Source organism: Prenolepis imparis, unplaced genomic scaffold, assembly GCF_030444845.1.
Source record: "Prenolepis imparis isolate NDT839.2.m4 unplaced genomic scaffold, iyPreImpa1.0 SCAF_13, whole genome shotgun sequence".
In the NCBI taxonomy this organism is placed as follows: domain Eukaryota; kingdom Metazoa; phylum Arthropoda; class Insecta; order Hymenoptera; family Formicidae; genus Prenolepis; species Prenolepis imparis.
Genome location: NW_028141171.1, coordinates 3242623 through 3266371, shown reverse-complemented (window position 1 = coordinate 3266371; position 23749 = coordinate 3242623). Strand labels below are relative to the sequence as shown.

Sequence of the window (23749 nt, the reverse complement as noted above, 5' to 3'; positions counted from 1 at the left end):
AGATAACTATGTAATGATTCAGATCATTAAAAATATCTGTGATCCAAATTCACCCAACACGCATATAATATATAATCTAAATGTAATCTAGATATCTCGCTCCATGGTGTGAATCTAAAAATATTAATATGCTCCGAGATACCTATATATCTGAAAATTTGCCAATAGCATTATGAATGATTCAGTTATTGTTTAACTTTGCAGGCAAAGTTATTAGGTATTCTTTTTATATAGTTTTGTGCAGTTTTAAACCTCGATTAAAGTTCCATTTTCAATTGCTAAATTTGACGTTTTGTTTGAAACTACGATTTGTCAAACATCCATTTTTATGGAGAATGTGTGGCCTACATTTAAACATTAAAAAAATAACCAAGTGTCTATTATAGTCATCTATTTGCATGCATCAATTATTACGCACATAAAAAGGAAAGTCATCTTACAATTCTATTTCAATTTACTTAATATTTTAAGTTTTGAATTATCAATGAATATATATATAATATTTTTGACATAATAGCGTATAATTTCGAAATAATTAATTGAAATGTTTTAAGTATGTTTCAAGAGACCAACAATAACCAACAATATATATTCCTGCAATATAAAAATCTGAAAATAATTCAAAAAATAGAATATTTTAGGCGCGAAATCAGATATCGCAGTCAACTTACGACCAATTTTTCTGTTGGCGTCTCTCAGCGTGTCGCATTCGAGATATGTACCGAGAAATCTTTCGCATATGGATAGAAAGCGGTCTTGTGCCACTTATTATACGAGTGCCTTTAGGTCCAAAAGAGAGCCAGCGCTTTTTCGCCATTCGTTCGATCTGTATGACGATTGAACCTGTTTGGCGGTTAACAAAATGATAATCTGCAACCCCAAATAGCTCCGTAGGGATTCGTAACCCAGTGGCAAAACAGAGATAACAGCACCATTATCTAAATCGAAGGCGTGGTTCGTGAACTTTTAATACTGGCTTATATTTCGATCGAGAGATAATCCGAGGCTTCATTTCTCCTATTTCGGAAATTAAAGCTTGAAAGTAGATTGGAAACGAACGCAAATTAGAAGCGTGTCGTTTATAAAAAAAATAGCGATGAATATTGCACATTAAGTTTAATAAAAATTATCGAGTTATCGATGCAATAAAAATTTACAAAGGACTAGAGATTATGTAGGTCGCATATTCAGCAGAGAAGCGTATAAAAGATGCGGGCGAAAGAAAGAGTAATAAAAAAGGCGGAATGTAGAGTCTGCAGCGGGTGGGTGTAGCCAAATATGGGCAAGTGGTTCCTCGCGTCGATCAAGTAAACCTCCGTCTCTCCTTTTTTCTCGCGTACTATTTTACTTTCTTTTTTTTCGCGGAAAGAGAGCACTCCTAAAAGGAGCGTCAGGATTCGCGCGAGTGCGTCTCTCTTCTTCCCTTTCCCTTGTCCTTAATTTCGAGGATCCCATAACGATAAAACACATCGAATCTCTCGGATACCAGCATACGGAACCAACGAAAGTTTATTATACTGCGGGCGTATAACAATAAATTAATCGGTTTTATTCCGCGGGCTTTCACAAGATTACTGACATTATGTTTTTAGGGGTACGTGTTTGGAGAGATCGCACAGGTATGAAGTGTTTTATAATAATACGCAATATTTTAATTATCGAATAAATACGTAATGCATATAATAGTTTATAATAAATTTGTGATATTAATTATGATTGATAGTTTATAATAAATTTGTGTTATTAATTATGATTGATTTATTAATTATAAACGCGTTTAAAAAATTATATCTTGTGATTTAATTTCACTTCTGACTTAATTCTTAGCTACCTCTTTTTCTCTCTCTTTCTCTCAACAATCGAATGTCATAATGAGTCATTCTGGATTTGTATTGCTCCACGTATTTTGTCGATGTAACAGTACAAAAGCGACTAACGAGATCGCCTTGTACGATCCACCCAACATCGTGGAACTCTTGATTCCTTCTTCATTAAGTGGGAGGTCCTTTATTGCCTTTAAATGGCATCGATGAACGCATTCTGAAATGCTTAGCAATAAAAAAAAAAAAAAAAACGCAATACATATAGTTATTATCGACATTATACATATCAATTTAATTAGCTCGTTTAATAAATTAAAAATATAAAGTAAAAATATAAATAAAAAACAATATTATACTAGTAAAACTGTAACTTCAATTATATCATAGTAAAATGTTGATAAAAGTGTTATATATAAATTGAAAATATTTGCATTGTCACTCGTCACAGCTATATGTGTGAGTTAAACACATTTCCAACCTTTTTATACAGTACAAAAAACCATGATTAAATCTCTCTCTCTCTCTCTCGATCTCTAAATTTTCGCTATTTTTCTTCTGTTAAAAATTGAGAACGTGCGAATGTGCAATCTCTTTCTTCTCGAGGCGAACGGATGTAATTCTACCTCCAGAATCAGATGCCAAGAGACTGATTTATTCCTTCTTCTTCGTCGAAACGTGTACATACACGCCGTTGGCGACCTCCGCGAGCAGAAAATAAAGCCATTTACGGCCGGCAAACAGGCGGACGTTATCGTCTGTTTTCGTTCGATCCAAAGAATAAAGAATAAAAGAAAGAGCATTTGCCCGAAAAAGTGAAGCTAGAACCGCACAAACTATGACGTCATAACTGTGTGTGTATTGCACTCGCTTCACGTACTATTTTACACACACCATTAACATTCTTATATTCGTGAGATGACGTGAAGTCCGCTATCACGAACACGAACAAAGTATGACGTAGTCGGCATCACTCCCCGCTCCCAAAAAGAGCAAATGCTCCTTCCTTTACTCTTTATTCAATGGTTCGATCTTATAAGAAAGTGGTTATGTCTCGAAATCTTAACCTGAATATATGAAAGAGAAATACTTCCCTCGAATGACATCTCCGGAAATGCCGACAAAATCGCACGTGAATAAAATATAATTCTATTATATTTATCCCGTATTTGTATACGGAAAGAGAAACTGCTACATTGACGAAAGAAAAACTGACAATGTAACAAATATGTATATGACATAGATATTTATTGACATAATAAATTTACAGTACCGTTCAAAAAAAAATATTTATTAGCATGTCAAATGTCGATTTTACCTTAACCCTTCAGTTCCCAATCAAGAGATTTTGAGAATATATTATAAGTTTTTATTAGTATTTTGATTTAATGTATAATGGATCATATTTTTAAAAGAAACTATTATATATATGTGTGTGTGTGTGTGTGTAAAATTAAGTTTAAGTCTAAAGATTAATTGCTACAAATAAATAAATAAGAAATTAATGTATACATGTGTATCCATTTGATATTATCTAAAAAGAGATCTTTTGCTGGCCGAATATATTTGGGGATGTAATGCCATCATCTAATTTAACTCCCGACTACGTCTGGATTACGTCAGTAATGAGACAAATAAACAGACCTGCGGAAGCATTTAAGTATCTGTTGCCGTTCACCTTCTTAGGATCAATAAAGTACCAGGCAGGCGAGGCACAAGGTCTAGTCTGGGTCGCTCCTGTCTTCAGCCAATCCCGATATACATATATGTCTTATCTATAATACATATATTTTTATTAAAATAGCTTGACCATGTGACAAACGTCAAAGCTCGCACATTTAATATCTACAATTTCCATCATTTTCATATTCAAATATTCCAATTCAAATTATCCTACACCATCCCAACATCATCTTAACATTCTTCATCTTGGCTGATTTGCTTATTAATCACCAAAATTATATAATTTTCTAGATTTTCTAGATTTAATTTTCTTTCGAAAATTTATTCTCGGCTCAATTATTCTTATATACGCAGCATGCAAAAGTAAATGTTTATCAGATATAGTTGCTATTAACTTGATCAAGGCTGCTCGACTGGTCCGCAAAAATGGGAATTTTGCACGCGACTCACCCTGCGGTAAGTGTATTATATACATATATATGGATGATATCGATCGTCGACGATGACTCAATGGTCGCTGTTTCTGAATCAGGTAGTTTTGTATAACAAACCCCTCATATCGCGATGCTTTGTTTCATCGAGGTTCGTTTCTGCATGGTTTGCATGAGAGGGTAGGAATGGACACTTACGGGGCGAAAGAACCATCCCTCCATCCCTCGTCAAGGTCGATAACTGTGACTCATGCTGAACCTCCCTTGGTGTGACATGCGTATAAAATATAAAATGTCGCGGGTTCGCCTGTTGCCAGGTACGAATCCGGCGACATCCGCGATATGTGTGTCGACGCGCAATTGGTTAAATCTGACATTAGAAGCTGAAGAGTGATCATAAAATTAAAGTCAAGAGAGCATGCCTTTAATTAAAAACACATTTGAATCGAAATATCTTGCGAATGGAATTTTATAAAAATTAATGGACTTTACAAGGGACATGTCACAACTGTCCGGAATGATTTGATTCTTCTTCAAATATGTTGTTAAATACACAAATCTAAAAGACACGTATTTTTTTATACGTGCGGATATTGAGTTAAACACCCCTTTAAAGAAAAACGGTATTTTTCTTTAGGATCGAATATCTGGTAAACTATAAGAGGTAGAAAAAAAAGACGTACAACAAATTTTAATGGCTTGAAGAGTACTTTAAAGTTATATGAATAAAATTTTTTTATTTTGAAAAAAAAAAAATTAAGTGATGGGGGTATTTAAAAAAAAATAAAAATAAAAAAATGTTGTTCATATAACTTTAAAATATACTCTTCAAGTCATTAAAATTTGTTGTACGTCTTTTTTTTCTACCTCTTATAGTTTACCAGATATTCGATCCTAAAGAAAAATACCGTTTTTCTTTAAAGGGGTGTTTCACCCCTTAAAACTCAATATTCGCACATATAAAAAAATACGTGTCTTTAAAATTTGTGTATTTAACAACATATTTGAAGAAGAATCAAATCGATTCCGGACAGTTGTGACATGTCCCTTGTTAGTTGCATTCGCATCAGAAACATTATTAACGTAATTTTATTTCGCTAATTTCCACTTTGAACTTTTACGCGTAAACTTATATATGTATCTGTTAATATAATAAATGCAGTATAATAGAAGAAAGCAAATAAGACAATTTTTAATTTAAAATGATTTTACATGTAATAAATAAAAATTTTATATAATTATATATATCTTAAAAATATATTTGTATAAAATATTATGGAGATTATTATAAATTGCACATTATTTATACATTTTCAACAAATCTACATTGAACGGAATAATAATTTTGCGCTTTACACATACATTAAAAACGATAAATATTTTTTAACGAATATTTTTTCTATAATTATTAATGAAAAATATATTTCTTCATAACTTTTTTATTTAGGAAATCTATTATCTATTAATATCGTTTTGAATTCCTTAAAAAAAAAGAATATAGTGGCATATTGATAGAGTTACTGATAACCAATAAAAGTTTATTAACAAAATGGGAATTAGCTTGAATTTTAATTTGAAAGTCAGATTTAGCGCTAAATATATGCAATGATGTCGCATATACATACATATATTCTTGCATATTTCTCTTGTTGCGTTACTAACAGCACTTCCTACAATATAACGATGCATTCTCTGTCGGTGCACACACGCCGTGCGCAAGATAAAAGTGTGACATATTAATTAAGTAATACTCAATTGATACACAGATTGATCGCTAATTATCGCGACACGGTCATGTAATGACGCCACTTTTTTTTCCTCGCACGAGAACGTGCTCGGATATGGTTCTAAACTAACTCATGATGTCATCTGACGCTTATACTCGCGAATCCGCTACTTATAGCATAGCCAACGAAGGACAATGGACATTAAGCCGACCGTTTCCACGTGGATTGTTTCTCTCTGTCAGGCATTATGCAATTGCCTGTGGCAAGACTGACGAAAATCTTTTCGATTTACATTAAAACTTCCTGATGCATTATAATGACTAATGACTATACATATACAATATATGTATTATTTATTTTTTTTTTATTTTTTTATATATGCTTATAGTATAATTATATATATTTAATTTTTTTTATATACACACTTATATACTTAATTTTTATATATAATTATTATTATATCATATACACACTATATTTATATATTGTTATATATACATATATTATATATTTATATATTATTATATACTATTTTATTATATATTATATATTATTATATATTTTTATAAAGTTATTAATTTTTATATTAAATATATATATCATATGTATGTAAATATATATATATATATATATATATATAATTAAAAATTTATACATAAACAAATTTATATATAAATAAAAAAAATATATATATATATTAAATTAAATTTACATATATGCAATCTTTTTTTAGTCTCTCTTCCCTGGGCTGCGTTCGGAAACGTCACCCGAGTGGATTCCCTCTCTTTCTAAATCACTGAGAGAGTAGTGATATAGAAAGAGAGAGAATGCACTCGGGTGACGTTTCCGAACGCAGCCCTGGCGATGACGATGGTGAGCGCGAGATTGATCCATACAAGGTAACGATCAAGGTAGAACCGGCTACACCCTGTCGTCGTCGCCGTTGCTGCTACTATCTCTCTCGCTTCGTATGCATGTGCGTGTCATATGAAAATTGTATGCGTGCGCGACAGCGAGGAATAATACGTAATATTAAACGTTGCGCGCAAGGGCGCTTGACCCGGCCATAGATGTGTGTATGTGTGTGTGTGTGTGTGTGTCTATGTGATGTAATCTATTCTATTCCTCGTTGCAATAAAGTGACAGAACGAAAGAGTCTGTACGCTGTGCTGTCAATATAAATAAAACTTGTTGACATTGTAAAATTTATCAAGTCTTCAATATATTGGAATTTAGCAATTAGTTCTTTCGTAATGTAAACGCGTTATGACTTTCATATGTGTGTGTGTGTGTGTGTGTGTGTGTGTGTGTGTGTGTGTGTGTGTGTGTGTTGTGTATGCTCTATTTTCTTTTAGAGTTTCACACTTTAATAAACTTAAATAAAATATTACAAAATAATTAAGATATTATTACATTATATAAAATAATATAAATATACAATATACTTAATATATAATATCCAATAATTAATAATATTCAGGATCTACTCTGATCAGGATCTATCTAAAGCGACTGGGGTAAGAGTGGAGTAGAGCACTAAAGCTAACCACCTGTCACCTTCATCCTGCTTCAGCAATCTCCCTTAAAGATAGGCAATAACACTCTGTCTTATTTTCTAGACAGTTTTGTTTCTATCTGCATTAGAAATCTCGATTTGCAATTTTCTAATTTGGTATCTTTCATTACGGGCTTGTGTACTTTAATTAAATGAAAAAAAATAATAATTCGAAATTTTTATATGTATACAGTTTCTATATATAATGTAATATATGTCTAACAGAATGATTAGACGTCACGTATACGATTGACTCATCGTTTTTAATGAACGAACCATTAATGTCTATCTAAATCCACGTAAGTCTCTTGTGTAAAAAAACTTAAATAGCGCACGAAAAATTTTTACGATATTAAAGTTGTCATATGTAAATTTCAGAAAATAAAAAGTAAAAAAATTGAAATACAATTTATGCAAATAACGTATTAAAAATTGACAATAATTTAAATTTTATATCTGACAGGAGAAACATATAGTAATTTCTGAAAATTTCTTGAATTTGAATCTGAATTGACAGATATTTTTCCTCTTTGACATATACCTTATTTCTATATCTCGTATTAATTATTGATAATTGTAATGTACAGATTATAAAATTCTATATATTGTTTATAGACGATGATTCCTTTCAACATCGCTATATTCATGAATGGACTTTTTCATTTATGTAATTACGTGTATGATTATAAACGCTGATCGTACACGTAATACACGTAAAATATGACGTCTTAACAGGATTTGTACTTGAGGCGTTTTTGAGGAGGCGTTACATATGGCGCGCCAACGGCGCATTCTATCTTCTATCTTACGTAGAAATAACAAGACAGGAAATTGCCGTTAAGATAATGTAATATCACATAAATGTAACCGTGAACGAATACAATACTGCTTCCCAACAAATCTGCATCTTCGCGAAGAAAAGATACTTTTAACTGTAAATTTCTCGTGCTATCCATACAACCGATATATATGTATATGTATATACATGACCATATAAAAATATAATAATATACAAATATAGAAAAATATATAAATTTAATACTTTACTATATGGTCCTCCCCCCCCCCCGTCTCTCATATATATTATACATTTTTTAAATAATATATAATAATTATAATAATTTATGTGTTCTATAAAGTATTCAAAGTACGCAAAACACGTTAAAATTATTCTAAAAGAATCAAAAAATTATTCAATGAAGATTAGTTATTATTAAAGGGTATAATAATATTAATATCTTTTCGCTATCGTGTAACTTTTTAATCATAGTTACATTTTTTGTCTTTTAAGAGAATCTTTAGGGATAGATATATATATATGTATATGACAGGAGACAACTGAACTATATATGATTTAAAATTTAAAGTGTAAATCGAAATCTAGAGCTTCTAACATAAATGTCACTTGTCTTGAGAAGAGTCACGAATCGAAGCGTCCGTGGAGAACATTCGCATCTGCATCTGCATTCGTGCAGTTTGCAGGCCACGCCTGCGAATCGATATACGCTTGTAAACGCGCGCATCTCGCGAGAGATGCACGTCCGGAAACCTCGGCGTAACGAAATGTCAACGGCATGTCTGGAACAATCGTTTCTCGCGCTGTGTGAGGCAAAATTATAGACGTCTTGTGTCAACGATCACGCGGCTCTCGCATTAATAATATTCGACCGAAATTCAGACAGTTGTTTCTCTTGATAGATCTCCCTTTAGATGGAGAAACCTAGCTTCACCTACATTTGTCAGTCAGGACCGGTGCCCTTTCGGGATATCTAGGGCTCCAGAATTTAAAACTAACGGTCAAAATTAGATAAGTTTAATCTTCGTGACGTTATATGTAAATTTTCTTTGTCATTTTTTGGGGAATTTTTTTTTTATGAATTTGGAATATCGTAAATTATATATTATTTAATGCAAGATTTAAAAATAAGTTGTACACACATTTGCAAACATAAAATACAACAAACTGTACAAATTTTAGTGATAACTTTGTTAAATTGTATAAAAATTTTAATATGAAGAACATATAGCAATAAAACTATTATATTTCCACATAATTTTTCAATTATCAATTACTTTTTTTTTATAATCTTTTCTAATCTATTATTTATTCAAAGAATTAATAAAAATTTTTTTTATTCCGTAATTGACGATATAAAAAAATGGTTTAAATGTCATGAAAAATTTGATGGTTTTTTATTATCGAAACTACGTATAAATAAACGAATAAGGTTTTGCAGAATGATCACATATCTGAAATTTGCGTTGGTGGAGCGTGTTTGTCGAGAACTATGATCAATGAAAGACTTTATTGTATAGATGAGAAAGAGAAAGAGAGAGAGAGAGAGAGAGAGAGAGAGAGAGAGAGAGAGAGAGAGAAAAAGGAGAGAAACACACACACACACACACACACACACACACATTACTAGAACGATCATTATTCAATCATTAGAAAAGTAGACACAAATTTTCCATCTCGCATTTATCACGAGGCATCATTAACGCAACATAACATTAAACATTACTGTTGCTTAATAAAAAGGAAGAATAAAATGGAAATACATTTTCAACAAAATCAAAATACTTTTGTATTCAATCTTCGTCGCATCAGCGATTTATATCCATAGTAAACAACCAGCGAGAATACCTCGTCGATGGAAAAAATCGTGGTACGGGGTCCCGGACGACTTCGCACCGAGCCTGCCGTCTGGCGTCGTAGCGGTTCCTCTTGAAATTCGACAAATCGAAGCCGTCTCGGCGGCACGCGAGGCTCGCGCGCAGGCGCAGAAGTCGACGCGCAGTTGGCAACGGCGGCGTGTCGCGTCGGTCGGCGGCTCCGCCAATCAGCTGCGCGCAACGCACGCGCCCCCCTACGGCCCGCTCGCGCCCACTCCCTCCCCACCCTTCTCCCCGCCACTCGCGAGGCTTGAAAATCTGTAACGGACACCGCAACCGCTGCATACTCGTCTTTGGACTCTCGCGACGCGTTGGTCTGTGATCGTCGAGTCAGTTCGATCGTACCCAGGGTATATCCTCTATTGAGAAATCACCGTCGATAAGAAGCAACATGAGGGAAATCGTCCACATCCAGGCCGGCCAGTGCGGTAACCAAATTGGAGCGAAGGTAAATAAAAGACGAGAAGCAAATACACGTGTTCCTTTGTTCGCGAGGTAGGATGGTTAATTAATCCGACCGGGAGAATTCCTTTTGTTTCCCCCTCGTTTGTCCTCGTCTAAAATTTCGCGAGATTATCTCAAGATGCAGAGAGAGCGTGACGTAATCCTCGGAAGTGTTTTGTTTCACGAAAAACGAGGCGTACGGCGTACGTGAAATCGGTCGGGTTCTTTGTAGATTCGCGATTTCGGGACGAGGAATATATTCCGAGGAAACATAACGAGGCTTGGAGCCTCGCCCGCTCAGCGGTCGAAGACCTGTCATGGCGACAAGAGCTCGCCGGCCGGCCGGCACGCACAAGCTTCTAACGGATTTTTTTCCCCTCTATCCTTTTTCTTTTGCCGTACCGCCGCGTTCTAGTCGGCCATCTTCCCTCTGCGCCGTGTTGTTTTTTTGCCTTCCTCGTCGTAATATTCTGTCTACCTCCGCGTCTACTTTCGCCGATACAGGGCAGAAAATACGCGAACCAGGCGGAATAATTGGCGAGAGTCGCCGAAATTATCTGTCATTCGGAATATCAGGATCTCTGGGTGTGGCATATCTCTCTTGGCGACAAGAGATCATCGGTTTTACTCGGCGATATCGACCGGCTGCGCGCGCATTTCTCTCTCTTCGCGCTCTCTCTCTTGTCCCACGTCGTTTGACTTTACACATTCTAATTCATTGTATTTAATATACTGGATATTACCGCGAATAATGAATCGTCGTATTTTTCCTGTTTATCTTTCATCACAACATTTCTCTCTCTCTCTCTCTCTCTCTCTCTCTCTCTCTCTCTCTCTCTCTCTCTCTCTCTCTCTCTCTCTCTCTCTCTCTCTCTCTCTCTCTCTCTTTCTCTCTCTCTCTTTTTCTCTCTCTCTTTCTCTCTCTCTCTCTCTCTTTTTCTCTCTCTCTCTCTCTTTTTCTCTCTCTCTTTTTCTCTCTCTTTTTCTCTCTCTCTGTCTCTCTCTCTCTGTCTCGCGTCACTACACTTGCATATCGTTAAAGATGAATACACACCGAGCGACAAATAACCAACGCCGATTATTGATGTAAAATATATTAATAGTTATCTTGCATAATTTTAATCGGACAAAATGTTATTACGCGATCGAGGTTGATGAAATTTTCTTGAATATTTGATTAAATAATTGCGGAAACGAACGCGTAAAATGTGTTCGGTGTGCACGTCCCTTAAAGCAGATGGAATTCCTGTACCGTCGCGATCGCTCTAACGGCTACGCGTTCGTCGCATAATGGCGGTATTTTAAAATTTTTATACGACGCCGTAAGGGACGCGGCTGGCGAATCATGTGTTATGACGAGTCTGTCTCGTTAATCGTACGAATCGACATTTAAACAAATTTTTGTATATCGACATTTTTTTTTTATTTTATATTTTTTATTATTTATTTTTTTTATTTTATTATTTATTAATTCATCGATGTACACGATTGCTATTATCGTTACGTATGAAAAACTAGAAAAATACATTTGAAGAAATATGAGAGTTGTATTAATAATTCGATATATAATTGTGTAAATAATTTTGAAATTGCAATTATTTTTATTAAAAAAATATTATTATGTATAAAAAAAGGCAAGAAAAATTGTTTAGCTTAGAACAAAATGTTAAAAATTTTAATCATATAATAAGCGCATTTTGTTTTTATTTTTATAGGGTAATATAAAACTTGAAAGATTTTTTTCTTATAAGACGCTATTCCTACTCGAATAGTCTATTTGAATAATTTACAAGATTGCATGAAAATGGTAAAGATCGCGGGAGGAGAGAAACTGATCAACATTCGCCGTCATGCTCCTGTAATTTTTAAGGCTGCTGACGCCAAGTCAATGTCCGTTTCTCGAACTAATTAATTTGACGTCATATTAACATAACATAAAAAATTATTTTTTTTTATTTAAAATATTTTATAGAAAATTTTTGTTAAAATAATAACGACCTTACAATTGTTATAATAATAAGTATTGACGAGATAATTTTTTTTATAAGAAATTGTAACTTCTGCACTGTTGTGATTAATTTTGTATGATGCATTCATTTATTTTCATCTTATCTAAAAATTGTTTGTGATATCGATAACTGAATTATCATCTCTAAGGAAGGGTATAATCTGATAAAACGTAAATAACATTTTAAAAATCGTTTATGCCAAAACAAGGTTTTTGTTATTTTAAATTTTATAATAAATTTAAATTTAGTAATATAGACATACATTTTATTTATCAAAATACATTAACAGAGCTATCTATTATAATTAAAAGATATATTAAAATAAAATAAATATAAATTAAAATATATATATATATATATATTTTGAAAAAAAGTACAATTAAAAATATTAGGATTTATATAGAATAAGATATAGGATAATATATTAATATATAGGATTATTCTTCATATATTTTAAATTTGCTTAAGATGTAATATCTCTAACTAAAAAATATTGAAAAATATGGCGATTAATGGAGTATTTTTTTTTTTTTTTTAAGGATATAAAGCTATAATGCAAGTTGTAAATACATTCTAGTAGACGAACTCGTTGTGTAACAATTATTCGAATGTTCATTCAGCGACGCCTTTGAGTCCAAGGACACCGAGTCTCGCGTAGCGCGGCATCGCGTTCCCAAATAAAGGAAGACTGCGATATCCTCTCGCCATTTTCCTTCGCATCACCTCGGTCCGTTTCGAACCGTTTCGCTCGTTGTCGACCCTCTCTCTGGATATAGCCAGGTGTATCGATCGTGCTCGGTCTCGTAAGGCTGAATTTTGTTTACCGTTGCGGCTCGATGACGATTATTCTATTTTGCACGATTTATATTTTTTTATATTAATATTTATATTAATTTATATTTATATATTTATATTAATTTTGAAATTTAAGGCTCCTGGCTCCTTGTTGACCATGTCGAAATCGTGACGTCAGAGGCGAGAAAACACGCTAAAATTTCTTAGATGCCATTTCGAAATAAAAATATATTTCGATGAAACAGCACTTCAGATGGCTTTAGCACACTCTTAAAAAACCCCGAAAACTATCGTTTCCCCTTTATAATCAATCAACAGCTGTAAAATGTAATATGAAGCCCAGTCCGTCTGGTCTTTGCACATGCGCAGTCATTCCGCATGTCAAAGTCTGATATCTCGATCATTTTACAGCTGTTAATTGATTATAAAGGGAGAAGGATAGTTTTCGGGGTTTTTTAAAAGTGTGCTAAAGCTATCTGAAGTGCTGTTTAATCGAAATATCTTTTCATTAAAAAATGGCATCTAAGAATTTTCAGCGTGTGCTTTCTCGCTTCTGACGTCACAATCCAATATGGCCGCGGTGAGCACCCAGGAGCCTTAAGGATGGAGAGAGATGAATTTTAATGAACTATAAAGTCGTTTAAAAATTATATTTTTTTATCGATTTGTTGAGGCGTAAATGCCAAACTTTATTTTAGCATAGAAATTTTATTGATCGTTAAGTATAATATTGCGATATATGTTATCAGTCTTAAATACTTTTCATATAGAGTAATATCGCTATTTCAAGATCTGGCTCGTTAGCAGGAGGAATTTATGAGTAAGATCTATTTTCCAGTCAGTGCGGGCAATCTGCATTCTTCATTTTCGAAGCTTCATGTTCTATTTATATCGCGTTAATTACTAATTTTAATTAATTAAAAAAATATTCCACATATTTATATTGAAACAGGATGCTTAATTAACAATTGTAGGCAATTATTTTCATTTACCAGTGCAAGCATTTGTATATTTATGCGAATACATTTTTTATGAGATGGGATTAATTTTTCATATATATTTAAATTTTGTTGAAAAAATGTTAACACATTGTTCTATCTCTAATAACTATACTATGTTGCCATTGCAATCAACTGCTATCTATAGGATCATCGTGCATTTCATAACGATCCCTCTAACAGCTCTCATTTCCTATATTAAAAGTCAGATTGTCTTATCGCATTTAAAGGCTGTTATCAGCAGCTTGCGTTATAATGTATGAGCGCATCTCAATATTTGAATCCTCGAAAAAGAAAAAGAAAATATTTCTGACATATAATTCGTATATAATAATGAGAAAAGTAAAAGTTAAAAACGGTATAGTCTTTTTTTAATTAATTTTATTTTTAGCAATGGTTGTTAATTTTTCTAGATTGTCTAATTAATATTTTTTTTCTCGTCACAGATACATTTTTTTTTTTTTAGACAGTCTAAATAATGACTTTTCTGACTACACATCTCTTCTGTCAAATGATGATTCATTAAAGGGACTCTCGGAATCGCTCATAGGCCAATTGCATCTATGTCCGCTTGGCGGTTATGCAACGCTTAACTTAAGTGCAACGTCGCATACGCGGCGTATGTGCATTTAGAATAACAATGCCATTTTTCGCTGCTTCCGATAGCAATCTGCCGGTATGTGTCATCTGGGAAAAAGCGAGAAAAAGAGAAAAAGACGCGAAAATTTCAACAAAGACTGAAGGCTCATTCAGACAGGACGCGTCAAGCGTCAAGCAGCGAGCAGCAACCATTCAACAACCAATAAGCGAGGTAATATTAGCAATGGCGTAAAAAATATTGCCTCGCTTATTGGTTGCTGCTCGCTGCTTGACGCTTGACGCGTCCTGTCTGAATGAGCCTTGACTTGAGAGAAATCGGCGAGAGAGTGAGGGAGGGGGGGGGGGGAGTAAAATGAGGGCAAACGAATCGGTGCATAATCGTGCGATCGCCGCTTAATGTTAATTGCACGGCCGTATCGTGGTTTTACGGTCATCATCTCTATATATAGCAGTGACATTGGTGACTCATTTGTAACATATATATACATATATCGCAGCTCAGACTGCTGAGTGGAAAAGGGGGAGGGAAAGAGATAGGGTTGGGCGAGATCTCTTAGCTTTCGTCGACGATGATGCTCATATATGGTCACCGCTTAAATACACCCATCGTTTTCACGTGGGACGTAGGTATCAAATGGTAGGCGGACTTGACGGTTTTACGGTGACTTTCACGCGTGTCGTATATGGACCTCTGGAGATTAATCGATGATATCTTCTCGCGAGGAGAAAGAAAAAGTTTGGCGCGAAATGGAAAGAAGTCTCACCGACAGCGATAACAAATTTGAGTGATTATTTGATTTTTTTAATCGGATCATGATATATACCCTTTTTTTAATAAAGTATAATTTAGTAAAATTATTATAATATATAAGTGCACGCTTAATTAGAATTGCAAACGGGAACAAAATGAAATCTCTTCCGTCTTTTATCGCACGCGCGCGTTTTAATAATTGGACATGGACAAATTGTTAGAAACTGCAGATTTCCGTAATAAAGCGCCGTCTCTATTGTGAGATTTCAAGAGACGAGTCGAGTAACGTATAATTTAGTACCTTGTCATACGTCTTTCCGTTATAGTCGCGCGATGAAAGGTGTATTCCCGGACCTACGATAAGATTACATTGTACTTGAGCTGTTAAGGCGATATAATTACGCTGGTCTAGTCCCATCCGTTATCTCTACACGCCTTTGTACTTAAAGATCCACGCGTGCCTCATTCGCACGTCGATTTCCAGAAATATACCACGGGGTCTTTGAACCATGTTACCGGGATGGAATAGAGAGGAGATATATGTACATCGGGGACCGCACGCGGCGATTTCGTAATTAGCGTTCCCTTTTGTTTGCAAATATGAAGCTACAAGCAGATACGCCCAGTTTCTTCTCTCCTTCGCACATGGAAATCCTCGTAATCGCCTCTTCGCATTTAATTTTTGACTTGAAATCAATATTAATTATTTTTTTTATTAATATTCAATTTAAAATATTTTTTATTCTTTATTATTTATTAATATTTTATTTTTTATTAATTTAATTTAATTTAATTATTTTAAGGCTTCTGGGTCCTCGCCGCGACCATGTTAGATTGTGACGTCAGAGGCGAGAAAGTACACGCTGAAAATTTCTAAATGCCATTTTTAAATGAAAAGATATTTCGATGAAGCACTACTTCAGATGGCTTTAGCACACTTTTAAAATACCTCGAGAACTGTTCTTTTCCCTTGTCAATCAATCGATAACCGTAAAATGATCGTGATATGTGATATCAGACTTTGTCATGCAGAAATAACTGCGCATGTGCAAAGACCAGACGGACTGGGCCTCATATTACAGTCATTTTACAGCTGTTGATTGATTATAAAGGGAAAGGGATAATTTTCGAGATATTTTAAGAGTGTGCTAAAGCCATCTGAAGTGCTATTTCATCGAAATATCGTTTTATTTCGAAATAGCATTTAAGAATTTTTAGCGTGTTTTCTCGCCTCTGACGTCACAATTCCAACATGGTCGATGAGAGGAGCCAGGAACCTTAATTTAATTAATTTTTATTAATTAATTTTCTTTTAAAGTATTCTTTACTAATATTAATTTCTCAATTAACCAATGTATATCTCTCTGCATTTTAAAAATTACTTCTGATTGTGAGCAGATTACGTTTTTTGACGACGTCGAGAGATATCTTATACTGTATCAATTAATTATTATTAAATTGTTGTAAGGGTCTGTATAAATATAAATTCAATTTAAATGAAGAAATCTTTATTGCAACACTTTATTATAAATTGAGACATGTTACGATTGATATTTCAGCATGAAAACGAGCGATTACGCGCAATTACCGTGGCGAAACAAGCGCTTCCGCAAAGATTACATGGTACAAGTAATCGTCGCATCGCGATGAGCTTCTTCGACGTGTCGATCGACCAACCGGCTCCGATAGATGCAAACGAATCTACGTTTACGGTTATTACCGGGCTAATTAGTCCCTATTATCGCTCGGGCAGTTCGATCGGGAGCTCGCTTTTTAAAGAGAGAGAGAGAGAGAGAGAGAAAGAGAAAAAAAAAAAGGAACATATATTTCACTGTGTGCAGACTTCTCGGATGTATTACGATTAATTACACGCGAGTTATTCGCCGCGGAAGGTCGTTGAACCGGCTCCGTTAACGCTTGATACAATGGAAGGCTGGAAACGGATGCGAGGATAATTGCGGAGAGAGAAAACATTGCGGTGCGCAAAACTTCCTTCTCTTGTGCGCATGCGCGCGGATGATGATGCGAGAGTCGGAACGCGTATCTAATTTTTGAGGTAGCGCCGATTGGTTCCGGCACGGATAATACTTGCTAAACGAAGGGAATATGCGCGATATGCGCATGTATTTCCTTAATCGAACATCTCGCGATTGAGCCTCTTTGAAGCTTGAAAATTACAATGGATAAAATTTAAAAAAAAACTTGAATATCTTAATATATTAACATGAGAAGCAAATATATTTTATTTAAATTTTTCTAGTTTATTCAGAGTGTCCATTCTCTGGAAAAACAGGAGATCAGGGATCTTTTTAACTTTAAAAGTTCGAGAATTCTCATGAAATTTTATTGAGACTCAGGGATTTTTATCAAAAATTGTGTGTGATAATTTTATTTTTATTTAGCACTTCAAAAATATATCTTTGTAATTGTATTTAAGTTTTTATTAAAATCTCATGTGATTTTTATTGATGATTTCTTTTCAGTATTAAGACAGTCTTATGCAAGTTTTTTTTTTTTTTTAGAAAATTGTTTAATTTTTAAATATTTTTTTAAATAAATTCAAGAGTACTTCTTAAGACGTTTATAATAAATTATTTTTTATTTTATATTCTTATTTTATATTTTTATTTTACATCTTTAGCGTAGTGATATATTGCACTTTGTTATTGTCCAAAAATTAATTTTACAATTAATAAATCCAATATAAAATGCTAGAAAAATATTTTAAAAAGCTGCATCTATACTTTTCTTATTTTACCTGGAATTTTAAACGAAAATACCTGGAAGATCAGAGCATTTTTAAAGATTTGAGTAGATATACCCTGTTATACATATATAGAATTCGCTAATTTACGTTAATCGATAATTACATATATGTCAAGATAGCATATAATGCTTGCTATGTTAATAAAAATATTCTTACAAGGTTTCTTTGTATTGCAGTTTTGGGAGATTATCAGTGACGAACATGGCATTGACCCGACTGGCACCTATCACGGTGACTCTGACCTTCAACTGGAAAGAATCAACGTATATTACAATGAGGCATCGGGTGGCAAATACGTGCCCCGTGCCATTCTCGTCGACTTGGAACCCGGCACCATGGACTCTGTACGCTCGGGACCATTCGGGCAGATCTTCAGACCGGACAACTTTGTGTTCGGTCAAAGCGGTGCCGGCAACAACTGGGCAAAGGGCCATTACACTGAGGGCGCTGAATTGGTGGACTCGGTTCTCGATGTCGTGAGGAAAGAAGCGGAGAGCTGCGATTGTTTGCAGGGATTTCAGCTTACGCACTCCTTGGGCGGTGGTACTGGTTCCGGTATGGGTACCTTGCTCATCTCCAAGATCCGCGAGGAGTATCCGGATAGAATCATGAATACGTACTCCGTCGTGCCGTCGCCCAAGGTATCCGACACGGTTGTCGAGCCGTACAACGCCACTCTTTCCGTGCACCAACTTGTCGAGAATACCGACGAAACCTACTGCATCGATAACGAGGCCCTTTACGACATCTGCTTCCGCACCCTGAAATTATCGACGCCCACATATGGCGATCTGAACCATCTCGTCTCCCTCACGATGTCCGGCGTCACGACTTGTCTGAGGTTCCCTGGACAGCTGAACGCCGATCTTAGGAAACTTGCTGTAAACATGGTGCCCTTCCCCCGTCTTCACTTCTTCATGCCTGGCTTCGCACCCCTTACGTCTCGTGGTAGCCAACAGTACAGAGCGCTTTCCGTACCGGAACTCACTCAACAGATGTTCGACGCCAAGAACATGATGGCCGCGTGCGATCCCAGACATGGCAGGTATCTTACAGTTGCCGCTATTTTCCGTGGTAGGATGTCGATGAAGGAGGTGGATGAGCAGATGCTCAATATCCAGAACAAGAACAGCTCGTACTTTGTCGAATGGATCCCGAACAACGTCAAGACTGCTGTCTGTGACATCCCACCGCGTGGTCTTAAGATGTCTGCCACGTTTATCGGCAACTCCACCGCCATTCAGGAACTGTTCAAGCGCATCTCCGAACAGTTCACCGCTATGTTCAGAAGAAAGGCTTTCCTTCATTGGTACACTGGCGAGGGTATGGACGAGATGGAATTCACCGAAGCCGAATCGAACATGAACGATTTGGTATCCGAGTATCAGCAGTACCAGGAGGCTACCGCGGACGAGGACGCAGAGTTCGATGAAGAACAGGAAGCCGAGGTCGATGAGAATTAAGAGAAGAAGACGTTAAGACTCGCAGCGAAAGCGATACTCTTCACCCCTCCCTATTCTTCTCAATCGAGCGATAACGCAACACAAAAAACCCTTCACCCATGCTTATTCTCGTTATTTCTCTTTTGTATCTTTTTTTACAGATTTCTCTATTTCGAATTCTTGCTAGGTGCGCGCGTTTTCAGTTGCCTTTATCGCACTTAGTGCAACAATTCAAAGAATTTTTTATTTTTGAATGTTTTTCTGTATAAGTATATATATATTCTTTGTTTTCAAATATTAATTTATACGCGCGCCCTTATATCATCCAGTGTATTATTACTGAGAGCAGAACCGCTCTACCATATTTGAATAAATTATTATCATATGAATATCTGTCGTCACTTGCACTATTTCTTGATTATTACACAAACCTCTAGATTTCAGTGCTATTGAGTTTTGTATTTTCGGAGACTTTATATATTTATATTCGTCTATTGTCATATACGCAATTTTATACTTGTGATAAATAGATGTGAATAAACATTTCATGAAATATACGAGATGAGAGTATTGATTAGACAGTTATTTGATACATATGAAAAATTTTAATATGAAATTACAAGCGATACTTATTACTTAAATAATATTCATGCTAAATAAACATGAGCATTGCAATTATTACAAAAATGTAATATCAATACACATAATACGATGTTAGATTCTTGATATTTATTACATTTTTTCTTGTCAACATTTATTTTCCATCAACATAACTTATTTTTTACAGAAAAGTATATATCAAAATCTCTTTAAATTAGCAATATAGAATCATATATCAATTTATTTGAAAAGTTAAGTTACATAATACGATCTTAGATTTTCGAAATTGATTATATTTTTTCTTGTCAACATTTATTTTCCATCAACATAACTTATTTTTTACAGAAAAGTATATATCAAAATCTCTTTAAATTAGCAATATAGAATCATGTATCAATTTATTTGAAAAGTTAAGTTACATAATACGATCTTAGATTTTCGAAATTGATTATATTTTTTCTTGTCAACATTTATTTTTCAACAACATAACTTATTTTTTACAGAAATATACATATCAAAATCTCTAAATTAGCAATATATAGAATTATATATCAATTTACTTGAAAAGTTAGTTCAAATGAGATACATAATACTATGTTAGATTTTCGATATTTATTAAATTTTTTCTTATCAACATTTATTTTCCATCAACAATTAATTTTTTTACAGAAATGTATCAAAATCTCTTTAAATTAGCAATATAGAATTGATTAATCGCATAAATTTTTTTTATTCACAGAAAGATGCACAGAAATAAATTTAGAACTTATTGTTAGCTGTTATCTATCTAATCTATATCTAAATTTATATTATACATCTATATATGTTAGTGATATCTAATTTTATTCAAATAATATATTCGTAAATTTCTCATCAGTATATCATCAATAATTTATAATATAATATATATTATATATATATTAGAGCAATTTTCCTACAATTTTCCTAATTTTGTATTGATCAAAAGATGGAATCCATATTGGTAAGTAAATTAATGCAATCATAATATACCAAGCCATCCTACTACATATAGAAAATCGGAGCTAAAATTAGAGACATGTATATTTTTGGATGGATCTCTCTCTTTTTACACTCACATCACTAATATCTCTTCTCGCCTGAAGTTAGTCACTTCCTTAAAGAACAGCTAAACATATCTAGTTCTTCGTGCATCATGACTGTTGATTCGGTAACGTTTTGGAGTCATCAGTTTGACAGTAGCTATTATCTTTGGTTCTAAGTTTGTCTGCAAAAGAAAGATTAAACCATGAGATGTCGTTCGAAAATAATAAGGAGAGAAAAGAAATACGAGGACATATTAATTATATGAATGATAAATAATCATATTATGAAGCAAATTCATAGATATATAAGTAATATTCAGTTACCTGCTGAGATGGAGGAATTATGCACGTCAATGTTTGGTTGATCCTGGTTGATCAAGGATCAATGCAGATGCGCCTGATTATTAAATGTGTTTCAAAAGCTTTTAGATTTATTAGTTATGTAGTGCCACATCATCATTCCAAAACCATATATGGACTGCTGTTACAATGCACCAGTAGAAACTAGTGAGACAACTTAGAAATGTATACAAGTGTCTTGAAAACTGATTTGTATCCAGTTTGAAGAACTGATGGAATCTGTGTCCATACAAATGTCTGAAAAGTAAAATTTGATCTCTTAATTATTCTAATTGATGCAAAAGTATTTATCAGTTAAAATTGAAAGTAAAATTACACAATATTTTGCTTTTTCAATGTGTTTTAAAAGCTTTTGGATTTATATAGTTATGTAGTGCCACAGGATCGTCATTTCAAAACCATATATGAATTGCTGTTACAATGTATTATGCACCAGTGGAAACTATTGAAACATCTTGGAAATGTCTTGAAGCTGGTTTGTATCCTGTTTGAAGAACTGATGGAATCTGCTGTGTCCATACAAATGCCTAAAAAGTAAAATTTAATCTTTTAAGTATTCTAATTGTTGCAAAAATATTTGTCAATTAAAATTGAAAGTAAAATTACACAATATTTTGCTTTTTAAATGTGTTTTAAAAGCTTTTGAATTTACTAGAGTTATGTAGTGCCACAGGATCGTCATTCCAAAACCATATATGGATTGCTGTTACGATATATTATGCACCAGTAGAAACTATTAGAACATCTTGCAAATCTATGCAAGGAAGTGTCTTCAAGTTGGTTTGTATCCAGTTTGAAGAACTGATGGAATCTGCTGTGTCCATACAAATGCCTAAAAAGTAAAATTTGATCTAAGTATTCTAATTGTTGCAAAAATATGTGTCAATTAAAATTGACAGTAAAATTACACAATATTTTGCTTTTTAAATGTATTTCAAAAGCTTTTGGATTTACTAGAGTTATGTAGTGCCACAGGATCGTCATTCCAAAACCATATATAGATTGCTGTTACGATACATTATGCACTAGTGGAAACTATTGAAACATCTTGGAAATGTATGCAAGGAAGGTCTTGAAGCTGGTTTGTGTTCAGTTTAAAGAACTGATGGAATCTGCTGTGTCCATACAAATGCCTGAAAAGTAAAATTTGATCTCTTAATTATTCTAATTGATGCAAAAATATTTCAGTTAAAATTGAAAGTAAAATTACATAATATTTTGCTTTTTATTTAATTATTTATACTTAATAATAATTTATTTAGTTCAAAAAGTGATTATTATTAATTAAGATGATTATTACATTATTACACCAGTAATATACTGAAGGAGATGTAACAGAAGAGATAAGGGGAAATTAAAATTACTTAGAACAGTAAAAAATACAGCTCGAAAGAATAGATTTTGTTATAACGTGCGTCACGAAAATAACAATTATCAACAATTACACGAATAATCGACACGATATGAGAGTAGCATAATAGACGTTTGATGTAATAATTATGAAATAATGCTCTCGTTTCATCAAACAGAATATCTCAATTAATATAAATACAGTATCAACAAATATCACACACACACACGCAACGCTAATTAACAAATAAAGTAATTTACTCACGATTGAAAAAACTCAAGCGACTCGTAAGCGGCGCCATATTACATCGAAAGAAACTTCGGGGTTACGTTCAGAAATCCGTCCGTCAAAGTGCAGAATTTAACCGACCAATCGGAGACGGAGAATTTCTTTGTCCTGATTGGTCAATCGAGCGCTTCGCCCTAGCTGAATACATTTTCGAACACAATCTAAAATGCTGCCATCTGGTGCACTTTCGAGTTGTTCGCGATCAACGTTCGCGCTCGTCGAGGTTTGTGAAAATTAGTGTCTTTACGTTAATTGTCGTTAATTGTCGTAGAAATCCGATCGAATGCGCGAGGTCGACCGCGTCGACCGTGAATCACGCTCAACACGTTCGTTCCTCCGAAGGATCACGTGACGTCTGACGTCACAGCTCGTCCGACTCGAGCCGCCGAAA

At 34.1% G+C, this 23749-nt stretch overlaps 1 protein-coding gene and 2 long non-coding RNA genes across 5 annotated transcripts; 2 read left to right on the top strand and 1 right to left on the bottom strand.

Moving 5' to 3' along the window:
* Positions 1 to 10159: 10159 nt before the first annotated feature.
* LOC145944277 (tubulin beta-1 chain) lies at positions 10160 to 20084 on the top strand. Its single transcript, XM_083052515.1, has 2 exons — positions 10160 to 10337; positions 18430 to 20084. The coding sequence occupies exons 1-2, from the start codon at positions 10281 to 10283 to the stop codon at positions 19714 to 19716; spliced, it is 1344 nt and encodes a 447-aa protein (XP_082908641.1). The 5' UTR covers positions 10160 to 10280; the 3' UTR covers positions 19717 to 20084.
* LOC145944278 (uncharacterized) lies at positions 12767 to 17963 on the top strand. Its single transcript, XR_014426646.1, has 2 exons — positions 12767 to 14946; positions 15363 to 17963. It is a non-coding gene; the product is annotated as an uncharacterized LOC145944278 (long non-coding RNA).
* Positions 20085 to 20936: 852 nt separating the features above from the next.
* Positions 20937 to 23414, bottom strand: LOC145944416 (uncharacterized). 3 transcript variants are annotated; one of them, XR_014426672.1, is made up of 6 exons: positions 23335 to 23414; positions 22674 to 22852; positions 22326 to 22551; positions 22036 to 22246; positions 21684 to 21956; positions 20937 to 21541 (listed from the first exon to the last, which is right to left on the bottom strand). It is a non-coding gene; the product is annotated as an uncharacterized LOC145944416 (long non-coding RNA). The 3 variants fall into 3 exon arrangements; XR_014426671.1 differs by having other exon boundaries at positions 20938 to 21541; positions 22372 to 22551; positions 22628 to 22852; XR_014426670.1 differs by having other exon boundaries at positions 20940 to 21541; positions 22372 to 22551.
* Positions 23415 to 23749: the final 335 nt, after the last annotated feature.

What these genes read in the sequence shown, in the direction of transcription:
- LOC145944277 (XM_083052515.1), top strand. Translation starts at nt 10,281, where the DNA reads ATGAGGGAAATCGTCCACATCCAGGCCGGCCAGTGCGGTAACCAAATT. An exon ending in GTAACCAAATTGGAGCGAAG is followed by an intron (nt 10,338 to 18,429) that starts GTAAATAAAAGA and finishes TTTGTATTGCAG; the next exon opens with TTTTGGGAGATTATCAGTGA.